Genomic DNA, 25,890 nt, shown 5'->3' on the forward strand with positions numbered 1-25,890 from the left:
ACGAGTCATTTTAAGCAAATATCTGATCATTCTGACTGGAATCCAGTTAAAATGAGGAAACTTCAAGCACCTGTGACAGGCCTGGCCCAGAGAGGATGCTGCCAAGATGATTATGGAGGAAGCTGTCAAGAATACTATTAACTGTGAAAAAACCCTCAAAGCCGCATACCCACTGTTGAACGGGCTCGCAGCTTCCCATGGGAGCCCAGAGGAAGGCAACTCATCTGGCCAGAGTCGTGTAGGAAGGCCTCCTGGGAGAGGTGGCATTTAAAATTGGCTTTGTAGGAAGAGGAGAAGGAGGGTGAAAAGGGGACCCACATCTGAGCAGTGTTGGGAACCAGGGCCTGGCACTTCATTTTTCTCAGCTCTGTGCTGGGACGAATGGAAATGATACCCCCTTCCTTTGTGGTTGTAAAGATTAAATTAGCTGTATGAGACAGGACCTGGCTTGTAATATTTAACTCCGAACTGTAGGTAGTGCGAAAGCATGTGTGTGGGATGAGTTGTGAGATAACCTTGGAAAAGACAGCTGGGTATGTTGATGGTGATTGTCTCTGGGTGCTAGAGTTTCTCAGTAATGTTTACTTTTCTTTTCTCCTGCTCAATATTGATTGGTTGAAGCGTTGATGATGAACACATATGATTTATATAATGGTTAAAAGATTTTTGCGAAAAGACAAAAAACTACTTTTGTTCTGATACTTTAGAAAATTGAAACCTACAGAAAAGTGGCCAACATCTTCAAAGAACACCCAGAAGCCCTTCACCCAGATTCACTTAGTGTTGACATTTTGCCACTACTATTGGATAGCGGAGAAATCTGTATACACTTTTTCTGAACCATTTGAGAGTAGGTTACAGACATCATGCCCCTAATAATTTCAGCATAGATTTCCCAAAAACAAGAGAAGTCACTTAAATAACTCAACACGGTAATTAAAAAATCAATAAATTTAATGTTGATACAACACTATTATCTAATATACGGTCAAGTTTTACTGTCTCAATACTGCCCTTTATAGTAATCCCCACCCATTCCCAACTCCAAGACCTAATTCAGGACTATGTATCACATTTAGTTGTCCTTTTCTTTAGTCTCTGATAATCTACAACAGTTCTCGGTTTTTCTGTCTTTCATGACATAGACATTTTCGGAAAAGTACAGACCAGTTATTCTGTAACATGCTCCTCAGTTTGGGTTCGTCTGATGTGTGCCCATGATCAGATTAATTTTATGTCTTGCTGACTTGATGGTGATGCTGTGTCCTCGGTGCATCTCAGCGGGAGGTGGTATCAGGTTGTTCGTTATTGATGTGAACGTATATCACTTGGGTGAAGATGGTGTGGCAGAGTTCCTCTTCTATAGGATTACTATTTCCTCTTTTTAATTATCAAGTAATTTGTGACTACTTACGTGGAAGGCTTAGAATGTCCTTTCAATTTAATGGGACAAAAAAGGCCGAAGCTTTCATCTCAGAGAATGGACACCTATTTCTCGCTGAACAGATCTACCAGCATGCCTTGAACAGCGCCAGCCTTTGTCAATCAAGTTCTGTGAACGAGCACCTTTCCGGAAGGGCTGGGACGCTTGGCCGCAAGGCATTATGGGAATTGTAGTCCTTTGCGGCGCTCGCGGCTGAACGCCGCCCTGTGGTCTCGCGGAGAAAGAGCCAGAAGGCGAAAATAGAGGGCGAAGAAGGAGCTCACGAAAGCGCTCTGGACGCGGTGTTTCATGGGAGTTGTAGTTCGAAGTTGCGCTCCGCCTCGCTTTGCGCGGGCGAACTAGACTACCATACCCGAGAGGCCACGCGCGCAAGGGCAGGGGCAGCCGTCTCGGCCTCGAACAAATCAAAACCAAGGAAAGAAACTGCCGGCTTTCAAAATCCTCCTCCTCCGCCATCATCCGCGGCCGTGTGGGGAGCAGGTGGTAACCGAGGCGCGAGTGGCGAGAACTACCAGGAGAGCTGACGGATAGGCGGGCTGGGCATCGGGACTGCTGGACTCGGAGGCGGCGACCCCGACCGGACCCGCACCCTAAATCAGTCCGCCGGGCGGACGCGCGCGCTTGGGTCGTCCCACGCGGCAGCGTCTGTTTACGGTACGGTCGAGGTTCCTTTCCTTTCCCTGTCACCTGCCTGGGATTGGGGATGGGGCTTGGGGGCGGGGCGACCGTGGAACTGGGCGAGGAAGGTGTGGCGCCCCTGAGCGCCTGTTCCCCGGCAACTGCGATGGTCAAGCGCGGAGGTGTGGGCGTGGGGCTGCTGGCCCTTTTCACAAATGGGGAAACTGAGGCTTAGGGAGGGCTCCTGGCTCGCCCAGCCCGCCGCTGCCAGCAGTGGCGTCTCCTGTTAGCGTCAGTGTAAAGTGGAGGCGGCACGCGCCCGCCAGGGATCCCGGGTGGGGCTCCCACGCTGCCCGCCTGTCATTTGCGGCCCTAACTCGCGCGTCGCTCTTTCGCCGCCTCCGACTCCCAATAGGCTCACACCCACGGAGGCCCTGGGCTGACGCCACAGCCCTTAGGAATCGGCGTGAGTCACTGCTAACGCTTCGCAGCAGCGAGGTTTGTGCACCTAAAAAAGTGTGACGCCCCTGCGGAGAAGGGAGAGGACCGTTTGTGTATTTGCTGTTTGTCTTTGCTCTGCCGCTGCCCCTTTGCAGACTATGGACAAATGAACTCACCCTCTGTGCTTCGGTTTCGTAGTCTTTCAGGTGGATCGTGTGTGTACACTAAAGGGTGCTGGCTTTCCTCCCGCTGATAAATTGTGTTCCTATTCCACCTGGAGGCCCCACCACCACTTTTCTAGTCTAAGATTGTCCCCTCCCAGAACCGCTAGCGGTGATGGGGTTGGGGCTGATTTTCATTGAGTTTCCTCTCATCGTTGGAGCACCTTCTGAATTCGTCAGATAGAGGGACTTGTCAAAATGTGCCACATCACCCTTCTCCTCTCCTGGAAACCTTCCAGTGGCTCTCCTTGTCACTCCGAATAAAAGCCACAGTCTTTAAACTGGCCTTTGTGACTTGGGCCTCTTGTTAATTCTCTTACCTCCCTTTCACCGTCCCTCTCTGTGCTCCAGCCCCACTGGCCTCCTCTCCCCCATAAGATCCCTTGCATTTGCAAGAATGCTCTTCCCCCAGGTATCTGCATGGCCCAGTCCCTGACATCCATCACGTCTTTATTTCTATCCTAATAATACCTTCTCTAACCATTCTCCTTGAAATTGCGACACCCACTCCCCACCCCCCAAAAATTCTTTACCTCACTTCTTTCCCTGTTTATTTTTCTTATCAGGTACTGTCTTGTTTAACTAAATATTTTGTTTAGAACATGTGTTTCAAGAGGGCAAGGTTTTTGTTTCATTCACTGCTGTACTCCTGGTACCTGGAATAATGTCCAGCACACAGTAGTACTCAATAAATGCTGAATGAATGAGTGGACGCCTCCGTACCCAGAAGAATAATTTGTGCTTGTTGATAAAGACAGACAGACAGGGAGATAAGGGTTAAGATAAGGAGAAGGGGTGAGCAGTTGGCAGTTTGAAGCCTGGGCGAGTGGGAGGATGGGGAGCTATCACAACTATGTCTTGAGGATGACCAGATCGGGAGAGGAATCATTCTGGTAGGGGTCTCTGTGGGCATCTCCTAGTTCAATCCCCCCATATCAGTCTTCCTTGGTCTCCCTGGATTACCTGCCATTTCCTCTTTGGGGAAATGGAGTGTTCCTTTCTATCAGTCTGCTGAGCTCCAGGCCGGAAGCTCCTGTTTTCAGAGACTGTGCCCCTGGTCTATTGTGATGGCGGCTGCTGTGATGTAGAGACCTCTGGTCTCCTAGGAACCCCTGAGCTCTGACCAGCATGGGCTGCCTTGTCTCCTGGCCAAGGTTGAAACCAGATGTGCAGTGGGCTGTCCCCTGTGCCCCACCCCCAGAGTCATGCCAGCACGGGTAGGGGGGCATTCTTTGAGATGGATGACCTGGATCCCATAGCTATCTACGTCCTGTTTGAGAAGTGGGACCCTCAAACAGAGAGCAGCCAAGATGATCAGGCAGGTGTGTGCTTGGGGCCAGCTCTTTGCAGCCACGGGTCTGAGACTCAGTCACCACTCACCAGGGCGCAGCAGCTGGGTGACTTCTATTGCTTTACTGGATGTCCCAGCTGGGGCAGTTGGGCGGAGGAAGACTTGTAGCAAGATGGTAACTCTTCACAGGCGAAATGTGTGTGATTTTTCTGCTTTCTTGCTACCTTCTCCACCTTTTAGAACTATTCCTTTCATATTGCTCTTTCTTTCCATTTCTCTCAGTGGCTTAGCCCTTGGGATTTCTGTAGCAGGGGAGGAGGGTTCAGGCTCCTGAAGCAGCTGATGTCCTACCCTGCCCTCCCCAACCAGGGGTCCGCAGGAGACTCTTCTCCCTTAATGAAACTTTGGCCTTCTCAGTTTGTAGATTTCCAGGGGAGGCCACCAGCGTGTCCAACATGGCCTCTGAAGACATTGCCAAGTTGGCAGAGACGCTAGCCCAAACCCAGGTGGCTGGAGGACAGCTGAGCTTCAAAGGCAAAAGTCTCAAACTCAACACTGCAGAAGATGGTGAGTTCCTGCAGGGGCTGGCCCAAGGGAGGAAGGGGGTGTGCGCGTGGGCACTGGCTCTTGCTAGTTGTCAGACTCATTTAGCTGCGTTATCACGTTATTTGTTCCCGCAGCTCTGTGAGGCATCACTGGGCCCATCCGACAGTGGGGCTCAAAGGTGATGTGCCCGGAGTGCACAGGCTTCCTTGCCACTCTTCATGTTTGCAGTGGGCGTTCTTGCCCATGACAGCCCAGGCTGCAGGTGGGAAGGGCCGCTTACCTCTTGTGGGGCACAGAGGCAATGACAGACTATAGTTAACAGCAGTCCCAAGATGTGGGTGCTGGCTCCTTACTTGAGATCCACCCCGACCTTCACCCCCATCATCCCAAGGGGTCTGGGAATACCTGTCACCTTTCTCAGAGCTGAGGCCCTCTTGGAGCTGCATTAAAACAACAATCCAGACCCTCTCAGGAGGCCTGGTCCATGCAGCTGAATGCCCCCGGGAGAGGGCGGATGCTCCTGTCTGTGTGTGGGCACCAGGACTGGAGGGAGCTAGGAATCAGAATGGAGACCCTTTCTCTTTGTCCGTGGCCAAGGCATGGCTGGCACGGACCAACCCTGGGGCCTCTCAAGGTTCCGGCCCAGCCAGGGAAACTGGTCTCAACTTGCCTGGTTGTCTCGGTGTGCAGGTAGGCTTGCCCGCCTCCACCAGGTCATAGACTGCTCGAGTCCTTGGGTTGCTTGGAGCACAGTGACGCACATTTCTAACATCTCTGCAGGCCCTTGAAATGTACCGAGTTCTTCCCTTTGCTTTATTACTTTTGAGTCTTGCCTCATCTTTGAGGGAGGGAGGTAGAAACGTTGCCATTGTATAAATAAGGAAAAAGGACTTAGAGGAGACTTAAATAACTTGGCCAAGGTCCTACAGCTTTTAAACAGCAAAGCCAGGATTTTAACAAAGCTCTAGCTATATCCTTTTTCCCGTGCTTCTCTGTAGACATTTAGCTCAGTGCATTGAACATGGATGTGCTACTAAATGCTATTCATTGAACACTGTGTCAGGCAGTCTTAAGTGTCATACAAATAGTAATCTCACAAAAGCTCTTGAAGTAGGTTTTATCTCTATTTTGCAGGTTGGAACATTGAGGTTTAGGGAGGGGCTGTGACTTGCTTTAGGGCACAGCAGTAAGTAGTCCCACTGGGCTTTGAACTCAAGTTTCTCTGGCCCTAAAGTAGTGCAGATAATCCCTTCCCAGGCCAGGCTGAATGTGTTGCCTCTCATTCAGAAGGTCACAGGGATGCCCGACCGACAGCCCCAGCCTCTGAGAAGCTCCTAACCTGAAACGAGAATGAGGCAGCCCCATAACTAACGGGACAGAAGATGGAATACACTTTGGTAGATGTGAACAGAAGGCTCTGGGAAGGAGAGCAGGCGAAAGGGATCACGGTTAGCTTAGGAGGGCCCAGAAAGTCTCTGGATGAGGTGGTATTGACCTTGAAGGAGGATTTCAAGGAGAGAGGGTGCTGCAGGCAGCGAGAGCCACGCGTTCGGCACAGGATCTGAGACAGCGTGGGCTCGGAAGAGGTCAGAGTCCCATAGGGAGCCCAAGGCAGAGGCCCTTAAATGCTGTGCTGAGATGCCTGGTGGCCTCATCCTTGGCCTAAAAAGTGACTTAATCTTGGCCAGGAGTGAGCCAGTGTGTCTCGGGTGGGCAAGGCCTGGGCAAGGCATAAAACCCATGATAGAACAAGGCCCTTTTCTCTGCAGGAAGTCATTTAAGGACCAAAGAAAGGCCTTCCTGTTTTACATGGCAAAAGGATAAACACCTGGAATGTGTTACTCTGCGAGGTGGCAGAGGCTGAAAAGAGAAACCCCTGCCACGCAGCCTCGCGACTGGGTTATTCTGGAATGGTTCGGGCCTGTTTCTAAGCCGTGTTTAGGTGTGACTGACCGTCTTTGGACTGGAAGCTGAGTGGGAAAGGCAGCTCCTCGTGGCTCCACTCTCTCCCGTCCCCACCCCTCCCATTCTGGTGCATTGTCCTCCAAGGCTGGTCTGTGCTCGTGACTCTCCCCAAGGCCAGACTCCTGGGAAGCATCGCACCTGTGTATTTCTGTGCTTAAGTCACTTATGCAGCATCAGCTGTCTTCCCTTGGGGCCCTGGCATCTGTCACCTTGCTTTTAAGGGCTGCGTAAACATGCCCTCGAGCCGGGCATCCCTCTCTCCGTGTTGACCTGGTGAGTCCCCGGGTATTGGAGAGGACTCCTTTTCGAAGCAGGTCTTCCAAAAGCCCAGGAGGTGTTCCAGCCCTTGTCCTAGGTGCTGCCTGCAGAGGGGTCGCCCAGGAGAGGGGCAGAGCGAATGGAGGGATTGAGGGGCTCCTCCGTGGGGGGGCTGCACAGAGTCCGTGGTTGTGCACAGAGCAAGGGTCTGGGGAGGAGGACGGAGCTTCGCTGTTGGAAACACAGTCTGAAGCCAGCTCTGCCATTTCCCTTGAAGTCCTGGGCAGAGTTACTCCATGCCTCGAAGCCTCAGCTTCCCCTTTTAGAAAATGGGAGGCTCATACCCATGCAGTCTTTCCACCTGTGAAAGGAGAAACGGAAAACGAATGCTGGTCGCCACTTTCTCGCTGTGTGACTCTGTAGGCGTTTACTTACCTTCTCTGTGTCTCCGTGTACTCAGTCGTGAAATAGACATAACAAATGTGAATGTATGAGTTAATGTGTGTGAAACGCATGTTAGTGTGTTAAGTGCTTATCCATACATGTGTGAGCAGACGCAGAGCGAGTCCCTTTCCTCATGGAGCTCATGACCCAGTGAGGAGGACAGTGTTAATGAAGTCAGCGCATGATGATTGAATAATCATTTAGATGGGTTCAAATTGTGTACACGTGCGAGATGGGGTCTGGGGGGCTGTGGATTTGACCCGGCCACGAGGCTGGCAAGGGCTCCTGAGGAAGCGCAGCCACCGCCGAGGCGAGAGGGTGGGAGGCAGGTGCGTGCAAAGGCCCCAGCCCGGGACTTCGTAGGGAGCCGCTTAAGGTTGCATGTCACAACCTTTCTTGAGACCTGTGGGCTTTGTCAGCCGGAAGGTCAAGTTCAAACTCTTATCTCCCGTATCCATTTCCATCTCTTCCCTACCACGTCACCCCACCCCACTCCATCCTGTTCCAGCCAGCCTAGATTTTGTTTTGTTTTAGGTAAGTGGTGTGTTTTGTTCAGATTATAAAGTTAATACGTTTTCATTATAGAATGCAGAAACATTAAAAAAATGGTAAAAACTATTTTCATTATCACACAGCTCAGGGATATAGCTACTGTCAATTTTGGTATATTTTCTAGTCTTTCCTGTTTTTCCTAAACGTAGCTGAGTTCATCTTCTTTTTGATGAGTAGAATCATATTATAGAAACTTTAAAAGCTGCTTTATAACCCGCCGGATTGGGAGCGCGTTAGTGCAGACGACGGGACGACGCAGGGTCGTCCACGCTCCCGCCGCCCGGACGTAACCGCTCTGACGTTCGCTTTCCGTGCCGAGCCTTCCTCTGTACGCGCGTGAGAGCGGGAATACATGTAACGATTAAAAAATGTTATGGAAAAAGTAAGTCAAATGCCTTTGTCACCATTCGTCAAGACGTTAGTGTAACTACCCCGGTAACTTGCCTATCAACCTGTCTTCTGTTTATAGACATTTAGGTCTTTTGGAATTTTTCATAATCATAAAACACTAAAGTAATGAGCACCCCAAACTTGAATGATCGAAACCTTGAAAACCTTCGTGCCATTGTGCCTGCTGGCCCTCTGATGTGGGCGCCATTTCCCTGCTTGGCCCGGTGCCCTCCCTGTCCTGGGAGGCTTCAGGCACACCACCCACGAGGTGTCACGAGCACTTTCTTCACCCCAAGCAGCCAAGTGCTCTTTCTCTTGGCCCCCAGGCCTTTTATACATGCCTTGTTTCAACATTTATGACAGAATTGTCTGTGTAGCTGTGTCCCTGCTAGACTGCGAGCCTATCTGACTGTCCTTTGTAAGCCAGGGCCTGGCACATGGGAGATACATCATGGCCTTTGGAGTTGTGAGTGACAAGGTCCTGGCTAGGCTTTCTCCTCTCTGAGCTGTTCATGACTCCGGAAGTCTAAGGTTCGTTTCTTTGGTCCTGACAGCCAAGGATGTGATAAAAGAGATTGAAGACTTTGACAGCCTCGAGGCTCTGCGCCTGGAGGGCAACACGGTGGGCGTGGAAGCAGCCAAAGTCATCGCCAAGGCCTTGGAGAAGAAGTCGGAGCTGAAGGTGAGAGCTGCAGGACGAGTGGGCCCAGACTGTTTGGGGATGAGCTTCTGCTCAAACGGCCACAACCCACCTGTGTCCAGACCTCCCGGCCCTGCCTTGTTGATGGCCACCACAAATAGCCCCTCTTCTTCTGGCCTCCCCAGAGCACTCAGCACTAGCCAGGGCCCCTGATCCTGCATGAAGTGTCCTTTTGGGTCCTCCAGTAACAGACACTGAGCCGCTGTTAGGAGCGTACGAGGTTTAGTGGGCCACACACGTGACATAAACGGGGAAGGGGCAGAACCAGACAGGGAGCGCCTTCAGCTCGCAGTGCAGATCTGGCACCTGTGAGGAGGGGTGGCACAGAAGCAGGCCTCGACACCCTCCCTGTTCCCACAGTTGCTCAGTCCGCCCAGCGGGAGCTCAGGGCGAAGACTGCCTGATGGCGGGGCCTCAGCTCAGATGCTGGGCTGTTGGGAAGGTGCTAACTGCCCTCCTCACAGAGGGATGGCAGGTTCTTTCTTACCAGTTAGATCCACGTAGTACCCGTTCTAGTGTGTCCCAGAGTGGGTTCCACTGAACACCAGTATGTCAAGATGCTCTTTGAGAAAAGTGGGGTAGCCTGTTCAAAATGTCAGGAGGACTTCCGTCCTTGCATGCCCCTCTTCCCGGAGATCCCGGTGTAAATTAGCACACGAAAGCCTCTGAAGAGTCATGCAGGAAGAGCCTTGCTTTCCAGACCAGAAGTGGCTCTTGTAATAAGAGGCTGGGCTCATGCCATGCCCTTCCATGCGAGTCATACAGTTCTCACAGCAACCGATGTAACCAGACTATCTCCGTTCTGTAAATCAGTAGAAACCGAGGCTCAGAGGGGCCGAGTAAATGGCCCAGGATCCTACTGCTGGTAGGTGCCTGGGCCGCATTTTATACTCTCAAGTCCAGTGCTCTTTCCATGGCACCACTATGCTTTCTGAGGGGGCAGGAATACAGGTCTGGGGTTCCCGAGCGAAAACCCAGGGCGTCTGCCCACTGAGGGCCCGGAGCCAGGTTATGAAGTGACCCTTGACAGTGGTTTCCTCAGGAAGATCGCCTTCAGGTGAGCAACTCAGACAGCGATTATTCCTACTCTCCTGCCCAGGACCAACCTTTCCTTAGCAGAAGCTGAGACATTTTCCTATGAGAGAGTTCAGCCCTCCCTGGTGACCTGTGTAGAACAGGAACAGAGCAGGTGTGTCCGGGCGTGGAGACTGCCGGAGCCGAGCCTCAGCACCCAGGGGCCTGTGTTCAAGCCGCCTGGTGTGCACTACACGGCCTTGCGCTAAACTCAGCGGAATCCGGCTCCTTCATGGACCGTTTCCTCCCCAGGAGGCTGCAGTGATGCCCGGGTGCAGGCTCATGTGAGAACTGAGCCGGGGGAGAGCCGTGTGCATGCTGTCCCCCTGTGCAGACCCAGTGCCCTGGGTCACCCCACCGTCTCAGGCTTACTTCTATGCAGGAAGGAGCCCAGGGTTGATTTGAGATAAGACATACTCTCCCTTTTTGTACAAGTTAGGTCTTGACGGGTGAGAAAAGTGTGGCCCACCCCAGCAGGAGCGGGCTGGGATTGGAGCCCACACATCAGCCCAACCTCCTAACGGGTCTTCTGCCCACTTGGTGGAGATAGTGAAGTCTAAAGCATATTTCAAAGGTAGGACACCAGGGGTCAGAGACAGGGCGTAGCAGGCCTGGCGTCAGCCAAGTTGGGATCAGAACTTAGGCCTTGTGCCTTGGGGCCCCGTGCCACCCCTGAGCGCATCAGAGTTGGGTTTGGGAAGCTTTGGGGACAGATGCCAGTTGTGAGGGGCTCCGGTGCACAGGCAGCGGTTGCCTGTCTTGGCCCTTAGCACCTGCGTGCCGTGTACTCACTGAGCAGACCTGTGGCGGGAGCCCCCTGAGGCCCCAGGTGCATGAGCAACTCTGCTTTACCTTCTACCGAAGCCGACTCCCCTGTTCAAGGTTAGATTAAGTTCATTCATTTTAAGGACCAGATTTTCAGGAGAAAGATGCTTCTCTGTGGCCCATCATTCCCAGGGTTGGTCCAGGAAAGGACAGAGCTGCCAGAATTGACATTTTGGGCAGAAACAACCCAAAAGGAGAGTAGGGCTGTGTGCATGGAGACTAAACTGCTGGCCAAAATGATAACACAGCCCGGTCACATGGCCACCACTTTTGTGACATTTACCTAGTATTTTCTTTAAATCCACTTTCTTCGAAGTAATTGAAAAACAAACACGATTTTTTCTACAAATGGAAAGTGTTATCCATACCATGGGCACCTAAAGGCCCTGAGCCTGAGGCCTGCTTTCCCTTTGTGTCACAAACAAGAGCTGGGGAGGCGGGCAAGACCTACCAGCCTCAAAGTGAGGTCTCCTCTGGAAGGGGTCAGGAGGCTTGAAAAAAGAGTAACTTCCTCGCTACTGGACCCCATGTTGTTTACTTTTCTCTTCCTCCACCACCCATAATTGCGTCACATGTCACCACAGCCCATACCATGTGAGAAACTGACGCTGGAAAGGAGCACTTGGCCACCTTGGTGCTGGACCAGCCACTGCCTTGCCGTGGGGCCCGGGACCGGTCTCCTCTCTCTCATCCTGGTTTCCTTCCCAGAGAACCAGAGGGTTGGGCAGATTGGGGGTTTTCTTATAGTTCTGCTGAACGCCCATGCCTCTTGGGGGCCTCCAGGTCCCACCAGTTTGGGCCAGAGCTGGTTCATCTTTTCATTGACAAAACCCAAATTAAGTCTGGTGGCGTGGGAGTCCGAGTCCTTGAGAAGAGTTACTGCCTGCAGACAGCCACTGAGGGCCTCAGCTAACTCGTCTTTTTGTCCTCCTAAGCGATGCCACTGGAGTGACATGTTCACCGGGAGGCTGCGGTCCGAGATCCCACCAGCCCTGGTAAGCACACGAGGCCACTGCTCCCCTGGGCAGCTGGGCAGAGGGGACCTTGTGGCAGTTCTCAGGCCTTTTTCCTCACACCTTCTCTCTGGAGATTGAGCTGTGTCCTGTGGGTGTCAGAGATGCTGAAATAGAAGCCAAGCAAGCACGGCAGCTGCCCTGTGATCTGACGGGCAGGTGCGAGTACAGGTGGTAACGGGGAGCCAGAGAGTGAGGAGGATTCAAGGGCCCTGTGAGACTGGGAGGCCCAGTGACAGGAGGGACAGCGGAGGCCAGAGATTCCTGGGCTCGTTCTGGAGCTGTGTGGTTCCACTTGCACTGTGGGTGTCGCTCCCTACACTGTCGCCCCCTGTCCCGGCATTTCCCGCTCCTACGCCCTGAGCTTCCGCTCCCTCGTGACCGGTCAGCACACAGCATGCTGCTTCGCGCTTCCTTCTCTCTGCTCATGTTTTCACTGCTTCCTGGAACTTTCTCATGAACTCGCATCCAGACTGAGCTCAAACGTCACCTCCCGTGGGAAGCCTTCTCTGACCACCCCACGTGCACCAAGCCCCACGCCGAGCAGGATTAGGAGCCCTCTGCAGGGTTTCCCGTCTCGGGTATATGGTACGACAGCTCCGTGCTGAAGCGGGCCGTGCCTTCCGCCAGTTCCCCACCAATCCAGGTGCCTTCTAAGGGCGGCGGGCCTGGCACAGAAGCACCTGCTAGGTGGCTCTCATACTGACATGAGCTCCCTCTGTGCCCAGATCTCCCTAGGGGAGGGACTCATCACAGCCGGGGCCCAGCTGGTGGAGCTGGATCTAAGTGACAATGCGTTCGGGCCCGATGGCGTGCGAGGCTTTGAGGCCCTACTGAAGAGCTCGGCCTGCTTCACCCTGCACGAACTGAAGCTCAACAACTGTGGCATGGGCATCGGGGGCGGCAAGGTGGGTGCGCGTCTCCATTGTCCCTCACCCTCCCTCCCTAGCCAGTTCCCTGCGACATTTTCCTCTAAAGTATGTGCGCTCGGCCACCCACCCTCTGGGATGGTTGCTCATTGTTCCTCTCCTCAAAGGAGAAAGGCCTCAAAGGCACAGCCTGTGGCCGGTGGGGAGAGGAGATGGAGTCCTTGAGGGTGGGGTTGCCAAGCAACCATCCTGTCCTCACGTTGCCTTGGCAACACAGCAGCAGTATTGCATATGTGCTCCGGCCTGCAGGCTCTGTAAAATGCAGAGCTTTGGGCATCCCTAGACCTGCTGTGCCCTTCGAACAGCTGGCAGAGCCACGCGAAGCCTGGAGAGTGTGCACGGGGCAGCGGGGAGAGACCCAGAAAGAGATGGCGCGGCTCCTTTGTGGGCCAGGATGCCTCGCCGTCCTGCCAGTCAGGCTGGTTGGCGTACAAGTCTGTCCTCTTCCCAGAATCTGCACCAGGGGAGGTGGCCATGCTTATTTTCTTGCTCCATTCTGGTTCCTTTAGGCCCAAATTCTAGAAAACTCAGTGCCGGTCTGCATTTCCGTCTCCCCCGGCCCCCATTCCCACTTCTGACCAAAAGGAGAAAAAGGCTAGGCCACAGGAATGACAGCAGTCAGGAAATCTCTTTAAAGATGTGTTGTATGCGTTACCTGGTTCTCTTATCCACACTGATAGGCGCTGATGCTGTCTCCAGTTTTTTACTTAACCAGGCTTGGGCTTGGAGCTCTTTGGTAGGTTATCCCAGATGATGTAGCTAGTGCGGGATGATGTGGGACCTGAACCTGCATCCATGCAGTCCGGTCGGCAACAAGAGGGGCCTGTGCGACGCTCGCAGTGCCCAGGCTGAGGAGCACCCCGCTGCAGAGGGTGCCCTTCACCTTCCTGCCCCATGGGAGGGAGAACAGGGGTATGTTCCCATGTCCGTCTCAGCCGGCTCTGCCCCTCGTTTTAATCGGGTAATAAGCTGTGTGTGAGAGAGTGTGAGTGTGTGAGTGTGTGTGTGAGAGAGAGAGAAACAGAGACAGAGAGACAGAGACAGACAGATTACATAAAAAGCTTTGCATCAGCACAGAAAATGGTGAAGCCCAACCTAGAGTGTGATATGCTGGGAGAGCTGGGGACATCTTTGGAAAATGCTTCCGTTTTCCACGCATTGCCTCACCTGTGCCGCCCAGCAGTCCCGGGGGGCTGAGGCTTAGCAGCTACCTTCACACGCCACCCAAGGACAGGACAAACTGGGTTTGAGGTTTTTGTCCCCAGCAGCAGCTGAGACGTCGTTTTGTGTGGCTCCCTTGGACCCTGGCACGCATCAGACAGGGCAGTGAGGCCATGGTCTCTTTGGCCAGCTCCCGCTCGGTGTTGGGGTATACGGAAGAGACCCTGGAAGACTTGGGTTCTGGTCCAGAGTCTGTCACTTGCCTAATAGTCAGGAAAGTGTCTGTAAGGTGCCGGGCACATGTGAGGGGTGACCATTGTTCTTTAGAACAGTTCTTTGTCCCTGTGCCCACCACCAGTGGGTGGTGTGGGGTGTTGAAGACCAGTTCAGCGGCGTGGCTGCCCTGCTGGGCAAAGGGCCTCCTGCCTAGGCCCGGGCCCCTTGCCTTTTCCCCACAGATCCTGGCAGCAGCCCTGACTGAGTGTCACCGAAAATCCAGTGCCCAAGGCAAGCCGCTGGCCCTGAAGGTCTTTGTGGCTGGCAGAAATCGTCTGGAGAATGACGGAGTCACTGCCTTGGCAGAAGCTTTTGGGGTGAGTGGTTTCTGCCCATCCTGCCCAGCATGGCGGCAGTCCTGGGTGTGCCTCCCAGCTCTGGGACTTAGCTTAGAGACCTTAGGCGAGCCGCTTCTCCTCACTGAGCCCGCCGGCTGGCTCACCCTGCAGCATGTCTGAGAAGGTGCCTGACCCACCACTGCAGGTGGACCGGCAGCGGCTCCTAGTCCAGTGCTGTTTGAGAAAGGCGTGAGGCTGCCCCAAGCAGTGAGTGCCATCTGCCAGGCTCAGAAACGGGCGCGGTGGCGCCAGAGCAGTGTGAGTCAGCGTCTCCGGCCTCTGGTGGGCAGGGCACAGGCTGGTCCTTGAGACAGGGAGGCAGGCTGGAGCAGCGGCCCAGGTGCAGGGCGAAGCACACTCGGGTGTCCTTATCCCCTCCTGTCCCCTTCCAGCTGCCCCACCTCCCTCCCACACAAGGCACTGCTGAGTCCCTGGTGGTGAGCTTGGTGAGAGGACACCTGTCCCCTTGAAGCTGGGAGCTCTGGGGTCTGTCCTCCTCTGCGTAATTGAAATGTTCCCTTTGGCAGACGATGTCTAGTGGCACGAACAGTGTTCACGCCAGGGCAGCACCCCCCGCAGTGTCCACTCTCTGCTTGAGGCCTTACATGGCAGGACCGTGGGGGATCCAGGAAGCCTTCCCGGGGGAGGAGGCATCCAGAGCGAGAGCTGCAGCGTGCATAGTAGTCGGCTTACCAAGAAAATGTCAGCAAATGAGACGGAGTGTCCAGGCAGAGAGAATGAAGTGTCAGAAGGTTGGGATACAAAAGGGCCAGATGGGTTAGGGAAGACCCTCCTCACCCCCCAAAAAGGACATGGCACATGGAATGCCAGTCTCACTGGATAAACACGGCAGGAGGGCTCCAGGAAAGAAAGGCCCAGAGCTGCGTTATCCGGAGAAGGGCCATGGCTGACCGCCGGGCCAGAGCCCAGGGTCCCCACAGTGTGGTGGACACCAGACTAGAGAGCTGTGTTCCGAGCTGGGTGAGCCTGGGCAAGTCACTTAGCCTTTCCGACCCCGTCTTTTGTGCCCAGTGGAGATCATAATCCCAGGTAGGTCTCCCTCATGAGGTTGGGGAGGGCCTCGGATGCAGCTGCCCCCAAATGTGCGCTCAGACCGGATCTGTGCGCAGACATCCGCGGACGGGCCCCTGCCCACGCTGACGGCAGCTCCTCCCCACGTCCGAGCGCGGAGCAGCCCTCCACCTGCTTCGTGTCGCGGGCGCCACCTCTGCCCTCTCCCTCCCGCCCCTCACAGATCATCGGGACTCTGGAAGAGGTCCACATGCCACAGAATGGGATCAATCACCCCGGCGTCACTGCCCTGGCCCAGGCATTCGCCATCAACCCCCTGCTGCGGATCATCAACCTGAACGACAACACCTTCACTGAAAAGGGTGCTGTGGCCATGGCCCAGGTAAGGCCGGTGCGGCAGGGCCAGGTCAGGCCCAGGTCAGGCCCCGATAGGTAGGGCATGGCTGCTTCCTTCGGGAGGAACCGGGTCAGCAGGTGGCTGCTCTGCCCCGCGCCCCGCCCACCCCGTGTGTTACCCCCACGGCTCCAGCCGTATAAACATGTCCAGACCGAGGCGTGTGTCCCGAGCTAGCCCACACCCTTCTCGGGCAGCTTCGAGTGTCTGCACCACCTTCCCCCTGAGCTGCCTCTGTAACCGCAGCTCTTGGGGCTGGTTTTGTTCTCAGAGGCTGCGCATAAGGCCGCTCCAGCCCGATTTCTTCATAGGTTCTGGTTAGTGACCCCTGTCTAGCGCCCAGCCCTGTACCAGTCAAAAGCTACACAGAGTTGAGTCAAAGATTTCGCCCTCAAAAAACCCCTGGTTCAAGAAGGGAAGGGAGTGGCTAATCGGCGGCAGTGCAGGGCCGTAAACATGGTGACTAGCATGGGAGGGCTCCCCAGCTCTCATCAAACTCACAGGGCCCCGCGACCCCACAAAAGGCTGGTCCTGCTGCTGGGTGGCATAGGCAGAGATGTGTGCAAGTGTTGGGGAGCACACAGGAAGTTCAAATCACTAGGCAGGCTTCCCGGAAGAGGTCACATTTTGGTCTCGTTGTACAGGACAAGTGAACTTCCTCTGGACAAAGAGGGTGGGAGGAGGATTGTGTTAGGCAGAGGGATTAGCAGCAGGTAGGGAGGCCAAGAGACGGGAGGGAGCCGTGCTCAATTGGTTTAAGTGACCACGGTCAAGGTGTGCTTGAGGGCTGGAGACTTTGTGCCCTCACTGACTCCCAGACTTTCTCCTGTCAGCAGTAGGGAGCCGGAGAGGGTTTGTGCTTGAGGAAGAGGGTTCTGGCTGTACTGTGGGAACAGGGTTGGGGGGAGGTCTAGCTGGAGGTCAGGAGGCCACCAGGGAGACAAGTTAAGCGGAGGGGGCCGGACCGGATGCAGGAGAGGACAGAGTGTATCGACTGATTCGGGGTGTGACGTTGGCCATGGAGGGCTTGGGTGAGGAGGTCTGACCTTCGCCCTGGCCTGCACTTCCTCCTTGCAGACCTTGAAGACCTTGCGACAGGTGGAGGTGATCAACTTTGGGGACTGCCTGGTGCGCTCCAAGGGCGCTGTTGCCATTGCAGACGCTGTCCGCGGGGGCCTGCCCAAGCTGAAGGTGCCCTCTGGGGTCGCGGCTCCTCCCATGCGCGGTGGTGGGGGTGGGGCAGATGCATGGGGGGCGGTAGCAGAGCATCCGGCCTTCAAAGGCAGGCGGGCTTGGGTGCTCCCACATTCTCCCTCTGCGACGTGCCAGTCTCTTCGCCTCTCTGAGCTGTAGTTTCTTCACTTGCGAACTGAGAGGCGGGCATGACGTAAGTTCTCAGAGTAGAGTATAAGTGTGCCCAGTACCTGGTACACCGCTGGTAATGACATTTTTGCTGTTGGTGTCATTCTGCCCAGCTGGAGGACAGCACCTGTCTTACCTGGAGGCTTCAGAGTGGGATATAGTCTCCCAGCCCACGTCTCTGCCTGCCACTACCCCTTCCTCTTATTTTTTAGGAGCTGAACTTGTCATTTTGTGAAATCAAGAGAGATGCTGCTTTGGCCGTGGCGGAGGCTGTGGCAGACAAGGCCGAGCTGGAGAAACTGGACCTTAACGGTGGGTAGATGGGGGCACTGGCCTTGGCGCAGGCCTGCCGGTGGCCCCAGTGCCGGTCCTGACCCTCTCTGTTCCCTCCCCGGCGGGCAGGTAACATCCTGGGGGAAGAAGGCTGCGAGCAGCTGCAGGAGGTGCTGGATGGCTTCAGCATGGCCACGGTGCTGGCGTCCCTCAGGTAGGGAGCTCTGCGGGGTTAGTGCCTCCCTGGAAAAGCATCGTTAAAAACAAGTCGGTTGAGCCCCTGTCATGTGCCAAGCAGTACGATACAAGAATAAGGCATCGACGTTGCTGACCCACGGGACTTCATTCTAGTGGGGCGAGGGGTCCAGAATACCCAGGTTATCACACATTCAGCAGAGGGACAGAGAACTGAGAATGGTCCCCTTGTTGAGTTTGAGTGGTGAGCGGGACCTCCGAAGGGACGTTTGATCGATGCTGACCGGTTAGGCAGGGTGGCAGTGAGGCCAGGTAGCAATGGAGATGTTCTCAGAATTGTTCTTAAAATCACTCTGAGAGACTGACTCTAGAGGGGAAGCGCCTGAGGCCAGAGGCGGGGTCCCTGGGTTTGCAGAGCCCCCTGGGGTGGGACGGGGCGACAGTGGGCAGGCTCCTCCAGAAGGACCCGTTTTTCTCTGCTGCTTTAATTTCCACGACGGCTTCATTCACCAGTCAGATCTCAGTCGTGTACCCTCAGTGCTGGGGCCTGCGCTGCTGCTAAGGACTTGGGGACTCGAAGATGGTGTCAAGAGGCTCGGGATCCAGGGACAGTGGAACGGCCGTCCTCGGGGCTAGGAAATTCCTGCCTCTCCCACACCCCCAGTTGTAGTTTCCTATGGTTGGCAAGGTGTGGGTAGCGCAGTCCTGGGCATCTCAGCCCAGGCAGTGTCTCCGCCAGACCCTGGGCCCCCTGTGACAGTTTTCTTCCTTTTCTTTGTACCCCGGTGGGACTGGGGACTCTTGGGACAGGGACGAGATCTGATTCTCAGCATGGGCTTCCCTGGGTGATGAGAAATGAGTGATGAGCTCCCTGGCAACCCACTTGCCCCCACCCTGGGAACAGCTGCTCCCCCTGCCCGGCCTCGGCGCCAGCATGGCCACTGGGCAGGGTGGGTCTGCTTAGCCAGCTTCCTCCTGCAGTGATGATGAGGGTGATGAGGAGGAGGAGGAGGACGAGGACGACGATGAGGGAGAAGAGGAGGAGGAGGAGGACGACGAGGAGGACGAGGAGGATGAGGAGGAAGAAGAGGAGGAGCCACAGCCACGAGGGGAGGGGTCCCCCACGCCACCAAGGAGTATTCTGGACTCTGACAGTGGGGTGAGTTCTTGTTCTCCACCAGGGTCCAAGTGTGAAATCCTAAGACATTATGGGGCCACATGGTGGGTGGAACCCCCTTAGGAAGCACAGTGGCCGCAAACTTTATAATTACACATTCCTGTGAGTAAAAAAGAAAACCACCCAAATGTAGCCGTTTTATCTATGTTTGTATTGACCTCACTATAAATGCGTTTGTTTATAGGTTGTAGTGAACGTGTTGCTGCTACCTCGTGCATGTTGTAAGACGTACATATTTTTGAAAGGACAGAGTTAATAAAAACAAATTATTTTTTCTCACTCACCTCAATGACCTATAGGGACAGCCCCCCATTCTATAGACTGGCTGGGCCCATGACCCAGCTGGAGCACTTGGTGTCCTTTCCCTGGCCAGGAGGCCAGTGGCATCAGAGCTGCCAGGTCCCTCAGTCATTCATTCCTGTTCCCTCAGGTTGCCAAATGAAGCTTTTGGGGAACTTTGGGGTGGGTCGCTCAGGACCCCCTCACTCAATTTGGCTTCTTTTCCAATTTTATGGCAGCATCTGAACAAATGGTCTGGTTTCTGCTTTCGTTTTTCTCGGGCACCTCTGGCGCTTGCTCCAGTCCTTACTTGGGCTACATTCCCCTCCCTGGTGGGTCCACTTTAGTCCCCACATGCGTCTCGAGTCCTTTCTGGGGCATCGCGTGTCATGGCGAGGCGCTCGGAGTCCTAGGGCAGTGGCTTGCCCCAACCGCAGAGGCTGCGCGCTCGGGGCCGGCCAGGGCCACCGGTGGGGGCTGCACACGAGTGGGAGGAAGCGTTCTGGAGACTGAGCCCTGCCTGGCTCGAGGAGGGCCACGTGTTCTGGGTGTGGGGCCCGGGTTCGGACCTCGGCAGTGCCGCCTGCGCCACCTGTCCCTCAGGAACCAGCTTCCGCGCTGTCCTCGCCGCCCCCCGCAGACGTCTCCACCTTCCTGGCGTTCCCCTCTCCGGAGAAGCTGCTGCGCCTCGGGCCCAAGAGCTCTGTGCTGATAGCCCAGCAGGTAACAGCGCCTCGACCGCAGACCTCCGTGCCCAGGCTTCCGCGTCTGCCGCACGGAAGGGACGAGCAGGGCACAGAGACGGGGCGCGGGGAGGCTGTCCGCGGGGTGAGGGAGGGCTGCGGGGGATTCTCTCGTAATCCGCAGATGCGTGGACGAGCGAGTGCGCCCGTGTGGGCACACTTGGGCCCCAGGAAGGACAGGCCTGCCGCTCCTCAGGCGACTAGAATTAGCTTTTTCTCTCACGTGCACACACATCCCTAGGCTTCCCTCTATGTGTTCTGTAGGCCCAGCTGCTTCTAGAACAACTGTCTCCTGCCAGGGCCCCTGTGGCAGGCACATGCGTACTGCAGGGAGGCTGCCCTTGCTCCAGCCTCACTCATTTGCCGGTTAGTTGGTTCATTCGTGTATGCGTTCCTGCATTCACTCATTCTGAGAGGGTTGTCGAGCAATCCTGTGTGCCGGGCGCTGTTCTGAGTACTGGGCCCGGCGCTGTTTAGTGCTCTTGCTGCCCTGGGATGGAGATGCTGTGACTTTTAATGTCCAGATGGGACACCTGAGCCTCGAAGAGAGTGAGTGGTAAACGGAAGGGACCAGGCCCGTGCTCAGCTGGCTGGGCATGTTGGCTAATTTCCTTTTGATGTTTTATCTGTACTTTTTCCTCTTGATAAATGAGATTGTATAATAGAAACGTTTCCGTGGCCCATCTTTTCATTTACTACCGCTTCTCGTTTTCCTGTGTCAATAAAACTCGTTTTGAGCCCTTCATCCCGTGAGTGGGTGGAGCACTCAGCCCCCCATTTCTGGACATTTGCCCTGTTTCCCTGTTCTCTGTAGCAGTGAAGTAGAGGTAAGCTTTGTTGCCTGGGACCGTCGTCTACCTTCCGGATTATTTATTCAGGTTAGATGACAAGAAGGGGATCACAGAGTCACAAGGAGGACGATTGCTTATCTGCTCCCTCTCTGTGTGGCACAGTCGCACGGGCCAGGCCCAGGGGAGACAGCGCGGGGCGCGGCATGGCCTGTCCTCGCTCGCCCGAGGCCCATTTCTTGGCAAGGCTTCATCGAGCCAGCAGCAGAGCCCGAGCCAGTGCGTACCGAAATCCGGTGATCAGCCATTGTCTCCTCTGTCCTCAGACTGACACATCGGATCCGGAGAAGGTGGTCTCTGCCTTCCTGAAGGTGTCCTCTGTCTTCAAGGACGAAGCCACAGTGAGGACAGCAGTTCAGGATGCAGTAGGTAACGTGGGCGGCGTGGGGCTTGGGTGGCTCCTACCTCCGCTGCCCTAGGACTCAGGTGACGTTCCTCGAAGTCGCCGGAATCCCTCTGCTCCAGCGCTAACGTGTGAACTGTTCTCCAGCTCCTCTCACCTGTCCTGTTGGGTGCTTGCCATAGAGCAGGCTGGGCGCTCTCTCTCTGCTTTATGCAAATGGGGAAACAGGTCTTTCCCAGTCATACAGCTGTCTACAGGTAGAGCTCAGGCCAGGCGGTGTCCACCACAGGAAGACTAGCTGGTCACAGCTGCAAGGCCCGTGTGGAGGCAGGCTTCTCAGGAGGGGTGATGAGAACTGAGCGCTTGCCCGCCCCCCCCCCCGAGCCTCTACTCATGTGGTCCCCTCCAGCTGGAGTCCCCCTGCCTGGACGATGCCCGCTGTTCACCAATCTTTCTCAAGGCTTCCTGGGGTCTCTGGGTCACTTTCCCTGTCATGACTGCCCATCCTGCCACCTCGTTTTCTTAGTTACCTCTGTCATAGTACCTTTCACCTTCCCCGCTGCCCATGTGTGTCTGAGTCTCCAGGAGTCGGCCAGGTTTGGCTAGGCAGAGAGGAGCGGAGGGGCCTGCAGCGAGGGGCTCCGCCGCGGAAAGGGGTAGAAAGGACTGGCAACACCCGCGATGCGTCCTCCTGGGTTGGCGTACCGTGGGCAGCACTGAGGCAGGAGGGGCGGCAGGAAGCGAGGCTGAGCAGGCGGGGGAGAGCCAGGTGGGCGCCTCCAGGTCTGCTCCCTGAGATCCCGACCCCATGGGCATTTGCGGGAACAGACTGCCTGAATTCCATCTCCCAGAGTAGCCCCGCACAGGAGCAGGTGGCCCCAGCGGGCGGTCTCTGCTGGCCCTCGGCCGCTCCTCTTCCCCATCACTCTCCCTCACTGCCACAAGATGGCTGAACCTTCTCCGGGAGTGATCCGCCTTACTGTCTCTACCTCACTGTCTCTGCCTCAGCTGTGTGAGGACCCCGAGCCCATTTCATTTGCGAGGCCAGGACAGGGAAGGGCCAAGGTGTCACGGCCGGTAGGTCAAGCCCTTCCCTTGGTGCTAGCTGTCCCCTTAGACTGGTACCTGTATCCATGACCCACTTCCTGTGTTCCTGAGAAGGAGGCGGGACCCAGCTTCGTGGGGGAGCCGCATGCCCTCTGCCCCAGTAAGCACCCTGTCCCGTGCTGCTTCTGCCTTGCAGATGCCTTGATGAAGAAGGCCTTCGGCTCATCCTCCTTCAACGCCAACGCCTTCCTCACGAGTCTCCTCATCCACATGGGTCTGCTCAAGGTGCGGCCGGAAGCAGTGGGCCCAGGTGGGGGAGGGCGCACTGGTGGCTGCTTTGGCCACACCCATCCGCCCCATCGCACATGTGTCCTGCAGGGGCCTGTCACCCACACTGTCCTGGGCCTGGCTCCGCTTAAGCAGCCTTGGCCTTCGTGATGGGGCTCAGCTTGACCTCGTCCGTGAGGCTCTCTGAGGAGGGACTGGATGGCGGCAACCTAGGGCCCCCCCAGGGAACCTCGATGCTCACCTTCTGTGTGTTCCCCTTGCAGAGTGAAGATAAGATCAAGGCCATTGCCAACCTGTACGGCCCCCTGATGGCGCTGAATCACATGGTGCAGCAGGACTATTTCCCCAAGGCCCTTGCACCTCTGCTGCTGGCGTTCGTGACCAAGTGAGTGTGCCCATGTCAGCTCACATGGCCATGCAGGCAGGCCCCGGCCGGCTGAGGCTTCCCTGGCCCGGCCGCTGGGGCTTGTGAAAGACCTTCGTGCCTCCCAGGCTCTTGGCTTCTGTGTTTAGGTCTCGCTAGCCTTATGAGACAGGCACTCGTGTGAGGCAGCCTCTGTGCCCGGCTGAGGACATGGGGCTCGACGACAGTGCCTTTCTCTGTGAAAGACAGGGCCTCCATTTTCCACATGAGGAAACCCAGGTCGCTTAAGGAGTTTTCCACGTCACACTGCTGACGAGGGCCTGTGCCTGGCAGCATCCCTGGGGCAGTTCTCTGTTCATTCCCACAGCAACCTCGGTCAAGGGGCCCGGTCTCATGGGCATTCCGTGACCACAGGCCCTCCCCTGGGGACGCCAGTGCCCAGAGACACGGAAACCTTGCCCACCTCCTGGAGGGTCCTGGGCCATGGTGGGCCACTGGCCGCAGTCAGGTCACCAGGAACCTCCAGGCCCTGGGGCCCACTAGGGATGAGTGGGAAGGCGAGGCCCTGTATGGCCTCAGCTGACCTCTGGCCTTCCTCAGGCCTCAGTCTCCCCTTTGCGCAGGGTTGCCTCCAGGGGCTCTGACCGGCCACATTTCGAGCAAACCTAGTGCCCTGGGGAACACGGCAGGGAGACAGGAGGAAGTGCCCGCCCCCACCCCCGCCCCCACGCGCACCTCCCCTGAAAAGGCATTGTCAAAATTAGAAAAACGGAATCTGGCACACATCTGGCCTCACAGAGAGCCCCATCCGCTCTGCACCCTGAGCTGCCAGGCCCCGGGGCTGCCCCACCCACTGAGCCTTCTTTCCCCGCAGGCCCAACGGCGCCCTGGAGTCCTGCTCCTTCGCCCGCCACAGTCTGCTGCAGACGCTGCACAAGGTCTAGGTCTAGATGCAGAGCATCCTCTCCCCGACTCTCAGCCCGGACCAGTGACTTGGGAATGGACTCAGATGAAGGGCTCTGGCCAGAGGCAGAGAGGGGCTTTGTCGCATGTGTCGTGTCAGTCCCCCAAGCGTGTGTGTGGGTGTGGTGCACGTGCCAGTGTGTGCTTCCTGTCGGGGTTGGGGTTTTTAACATCTCCCCGCTGGGCTGGCCCTGGTCCCCTGGAGGGGAGCTTGCCCCAGGCCAAAGGGCTGCAAGGCGCCAGCTGCTCTGCCATTAAACTCGCCACCATCTGAGGGCGCTGCGCTGATCTGTGCCTCAGGTTGAGGTCCTGGTGGCTGTCCCCACCCACTTTGCCTTCCTTACCCTCCTGGGCTGTACCAAAGCCAGGAGAGTTCCTGTCTGTGAGCTGTCCCCTCCCTCTGTGTTGTGTCCAGGCTGTTTCCCACCCTGCCTGGGGCCGCTTGGTGGCTACCTCTGCTTCCTGTCACCAAGCATTGATCCCGCAGCCACCACAGTCCCCACCATCCATCCCTGCGGTGCTGAGCCCTTGGCATGAGAGGCAGAGACAGCTGTCAGGGGCAGGGGGGCATAGGGTGGTCGGCAGAGGGCCAGACTGTGGTGCCCGTGCCGTATGGACAGGACAGGAAGCTAGCGGGCAGACAACAGAGGGCCCTCTAACAAGAGTTGTGTGGATGGTGCTGGCTCTGGACCCAGGGGTCCCTCCCCTGGATGCTGAGAGGCTGTCTGCAGCTGGCCTGGGGGGCACCCGTAACAGGCCCTAACCTGGTCTCTACCAGGGGCGGGGCGGGGGCCGGCCCACTGCTGCCTGGGCTGCATCTAGGCTCTTGAAGGACCTGGGGTAGGATGGGGACAGGGCCAGAGATGCCCTGGACTGTCTCTTGGCAGCCCTGAGGACCCTGTGCTTTTCCTTTCGTGCTGTTTGTGTTCGGGCTGTGCCTGAGGCTCCACAAATAAAGTCGTGTGTGGCAACAGTGGACACCGTGAGTGAGCCGTTCTCAGGGCCTCAGTGCCTGGGGGCCCACATCAGCACGGGCGCGGAGGCCCTGCCTCAGTCTGCAAGGGCAGTCTGTCTGGCCAAGCAGTTCCCATGTCAACCCTGTCATTGCCTGGGGCAGGCCTCTCCCACCCAGGCCCGGATGCCTCCTCTGCTGCGGGCAGGGCAGCGACCTGGGGCGGGGGAGGGTGGGCGGATCCCCTCTCCCATCTACTGACGTCTGAGTTGGGCCTGTTCTGCTTTTCCAGCCCACTCCACCTTTACCCAGTCTGGGCCACAGCTCTGTTGGTCCCTGGATTGCTCCGTTTATGGACCTGCCTGACCTAAACATTGTCCAACCTCCATCTGGGCCCTGTTGTGAGCTCCAGGGCCGCAGGCGCTGACTGGGGAGCTCCTGGTCTGGTGCAGGAGACCAATAACCACGACTCCCTGTGGGGATGGTGGGCAGTGAAGTCAGGGAAGACCACAAGCGAGGGCTGCAAGGACTGTGTCTTGAGGTTCTAACAGAACTCCTCACAAGAGACATCTGACAGATGGAGGAACCGGGACTCGGTGCTGTGTAGGGGCCTGTCCAGGGTCCTCTGGCCTGGCTCCTTTCCCTCCAGGCCGCCCTGGGCTGGCCCTTGTTCCCACCTAGGAAATGCGGTGCAAGCTTCAGCTCAGGCTGAGAAGAGAACCGCAGATCTCGTTTAACCTCGTGACAGGCTCACGGTGCCTGGCTCCTCAAACCTGCACAGTGAGGAAGGTCTGATTGGTCCCAGTAGTGCAGACCTTGACCAGCTCCAGGTGCAGGGAAGGACCTGGGCCCTCTAACTTGCTGCTTACTGAGAAAGTTACAGTTTTTGGCATTTCCCCCCAGATCCGAATGCTCCCAAGAAGTATAGCCAACCCTAAGATAGCATTGGTTCAAGGTCTCTAAGCACCACAATTCGGGGTCTGAGGTCCTAGATACCTCTGCCTGGGGCCCCACATGTCAAGGGCCTGGTGCTGACGAGGCCATTCCAAATAAAAGCACAACCGCTCGCTCGGGCCTGAACCAGCAATCCCATTCTGAAGACGGACTAGAAAAGCCCCAGGCCGCGTGGGCGAGGCCACTCCTA

General features: G+C 56.2%; 1 protein-coding gene across 1 annotated transcript; it reads left to right on the top strand.

Annotated features, from left to right (window-relative positions):
- Positions 1-1,852: 1,852 nt before the first annotated feature.
- RANGAP1 (Ran GTPase activating protein 1) lies at positions 1,853-24,772 on the top strand. Its single transcript, XM_036237569.1, has 16 exons — positions 1,853-2,098; positions 4,433-4,582; positions 8,725-8,852; positions 11,705-11,764; positions 12,511-12,690; positions 14,331-14,465; positions 15,742-15,900; positions 16,990-17,103; positions 17,487-17,586; positions 17,677-17,761; positions 18,724-18,901; positions 19,802-19,921; positions 21,056-21,158; positions 22,376-22,464; positions 22,731-22,852; positions 23,706-24,772. Exons 2-16 carry the CDS (start codon positions 4,471-4,473, stop codon positions 23,773-23,775), a joined length of 1,755 nt encoding a protein of 584 aa, XP_036093462.1. The 5' UTR covers positions 1,853-2,098; positions 4,433-4,470; the 3' UTR covers positions 23,776-24,772.
- Positions 24,773-25,890: the final 1,118 nt, after the last annotated feature.

The sequence above is a fragment of the Rousettus aegyptiacus genome, unplaced genomic scaffold (assembly GCF_014176215.1).
Source record: "Rousettus aegyptiacus isolate mRouAeg1 unplaced genomic scaffold, mRouAeg1.p scaffold_m13_p_2, whole genome shotgun sequence".
In the NCBI taxonomy this organism is placed as follows: domain Eukaryota; kingdom Metazoa; phylum Chordata; class Mammalia; order Chiroptera; family Pteropodidae; genus Rousettus; species Rousettus aegyptiacus.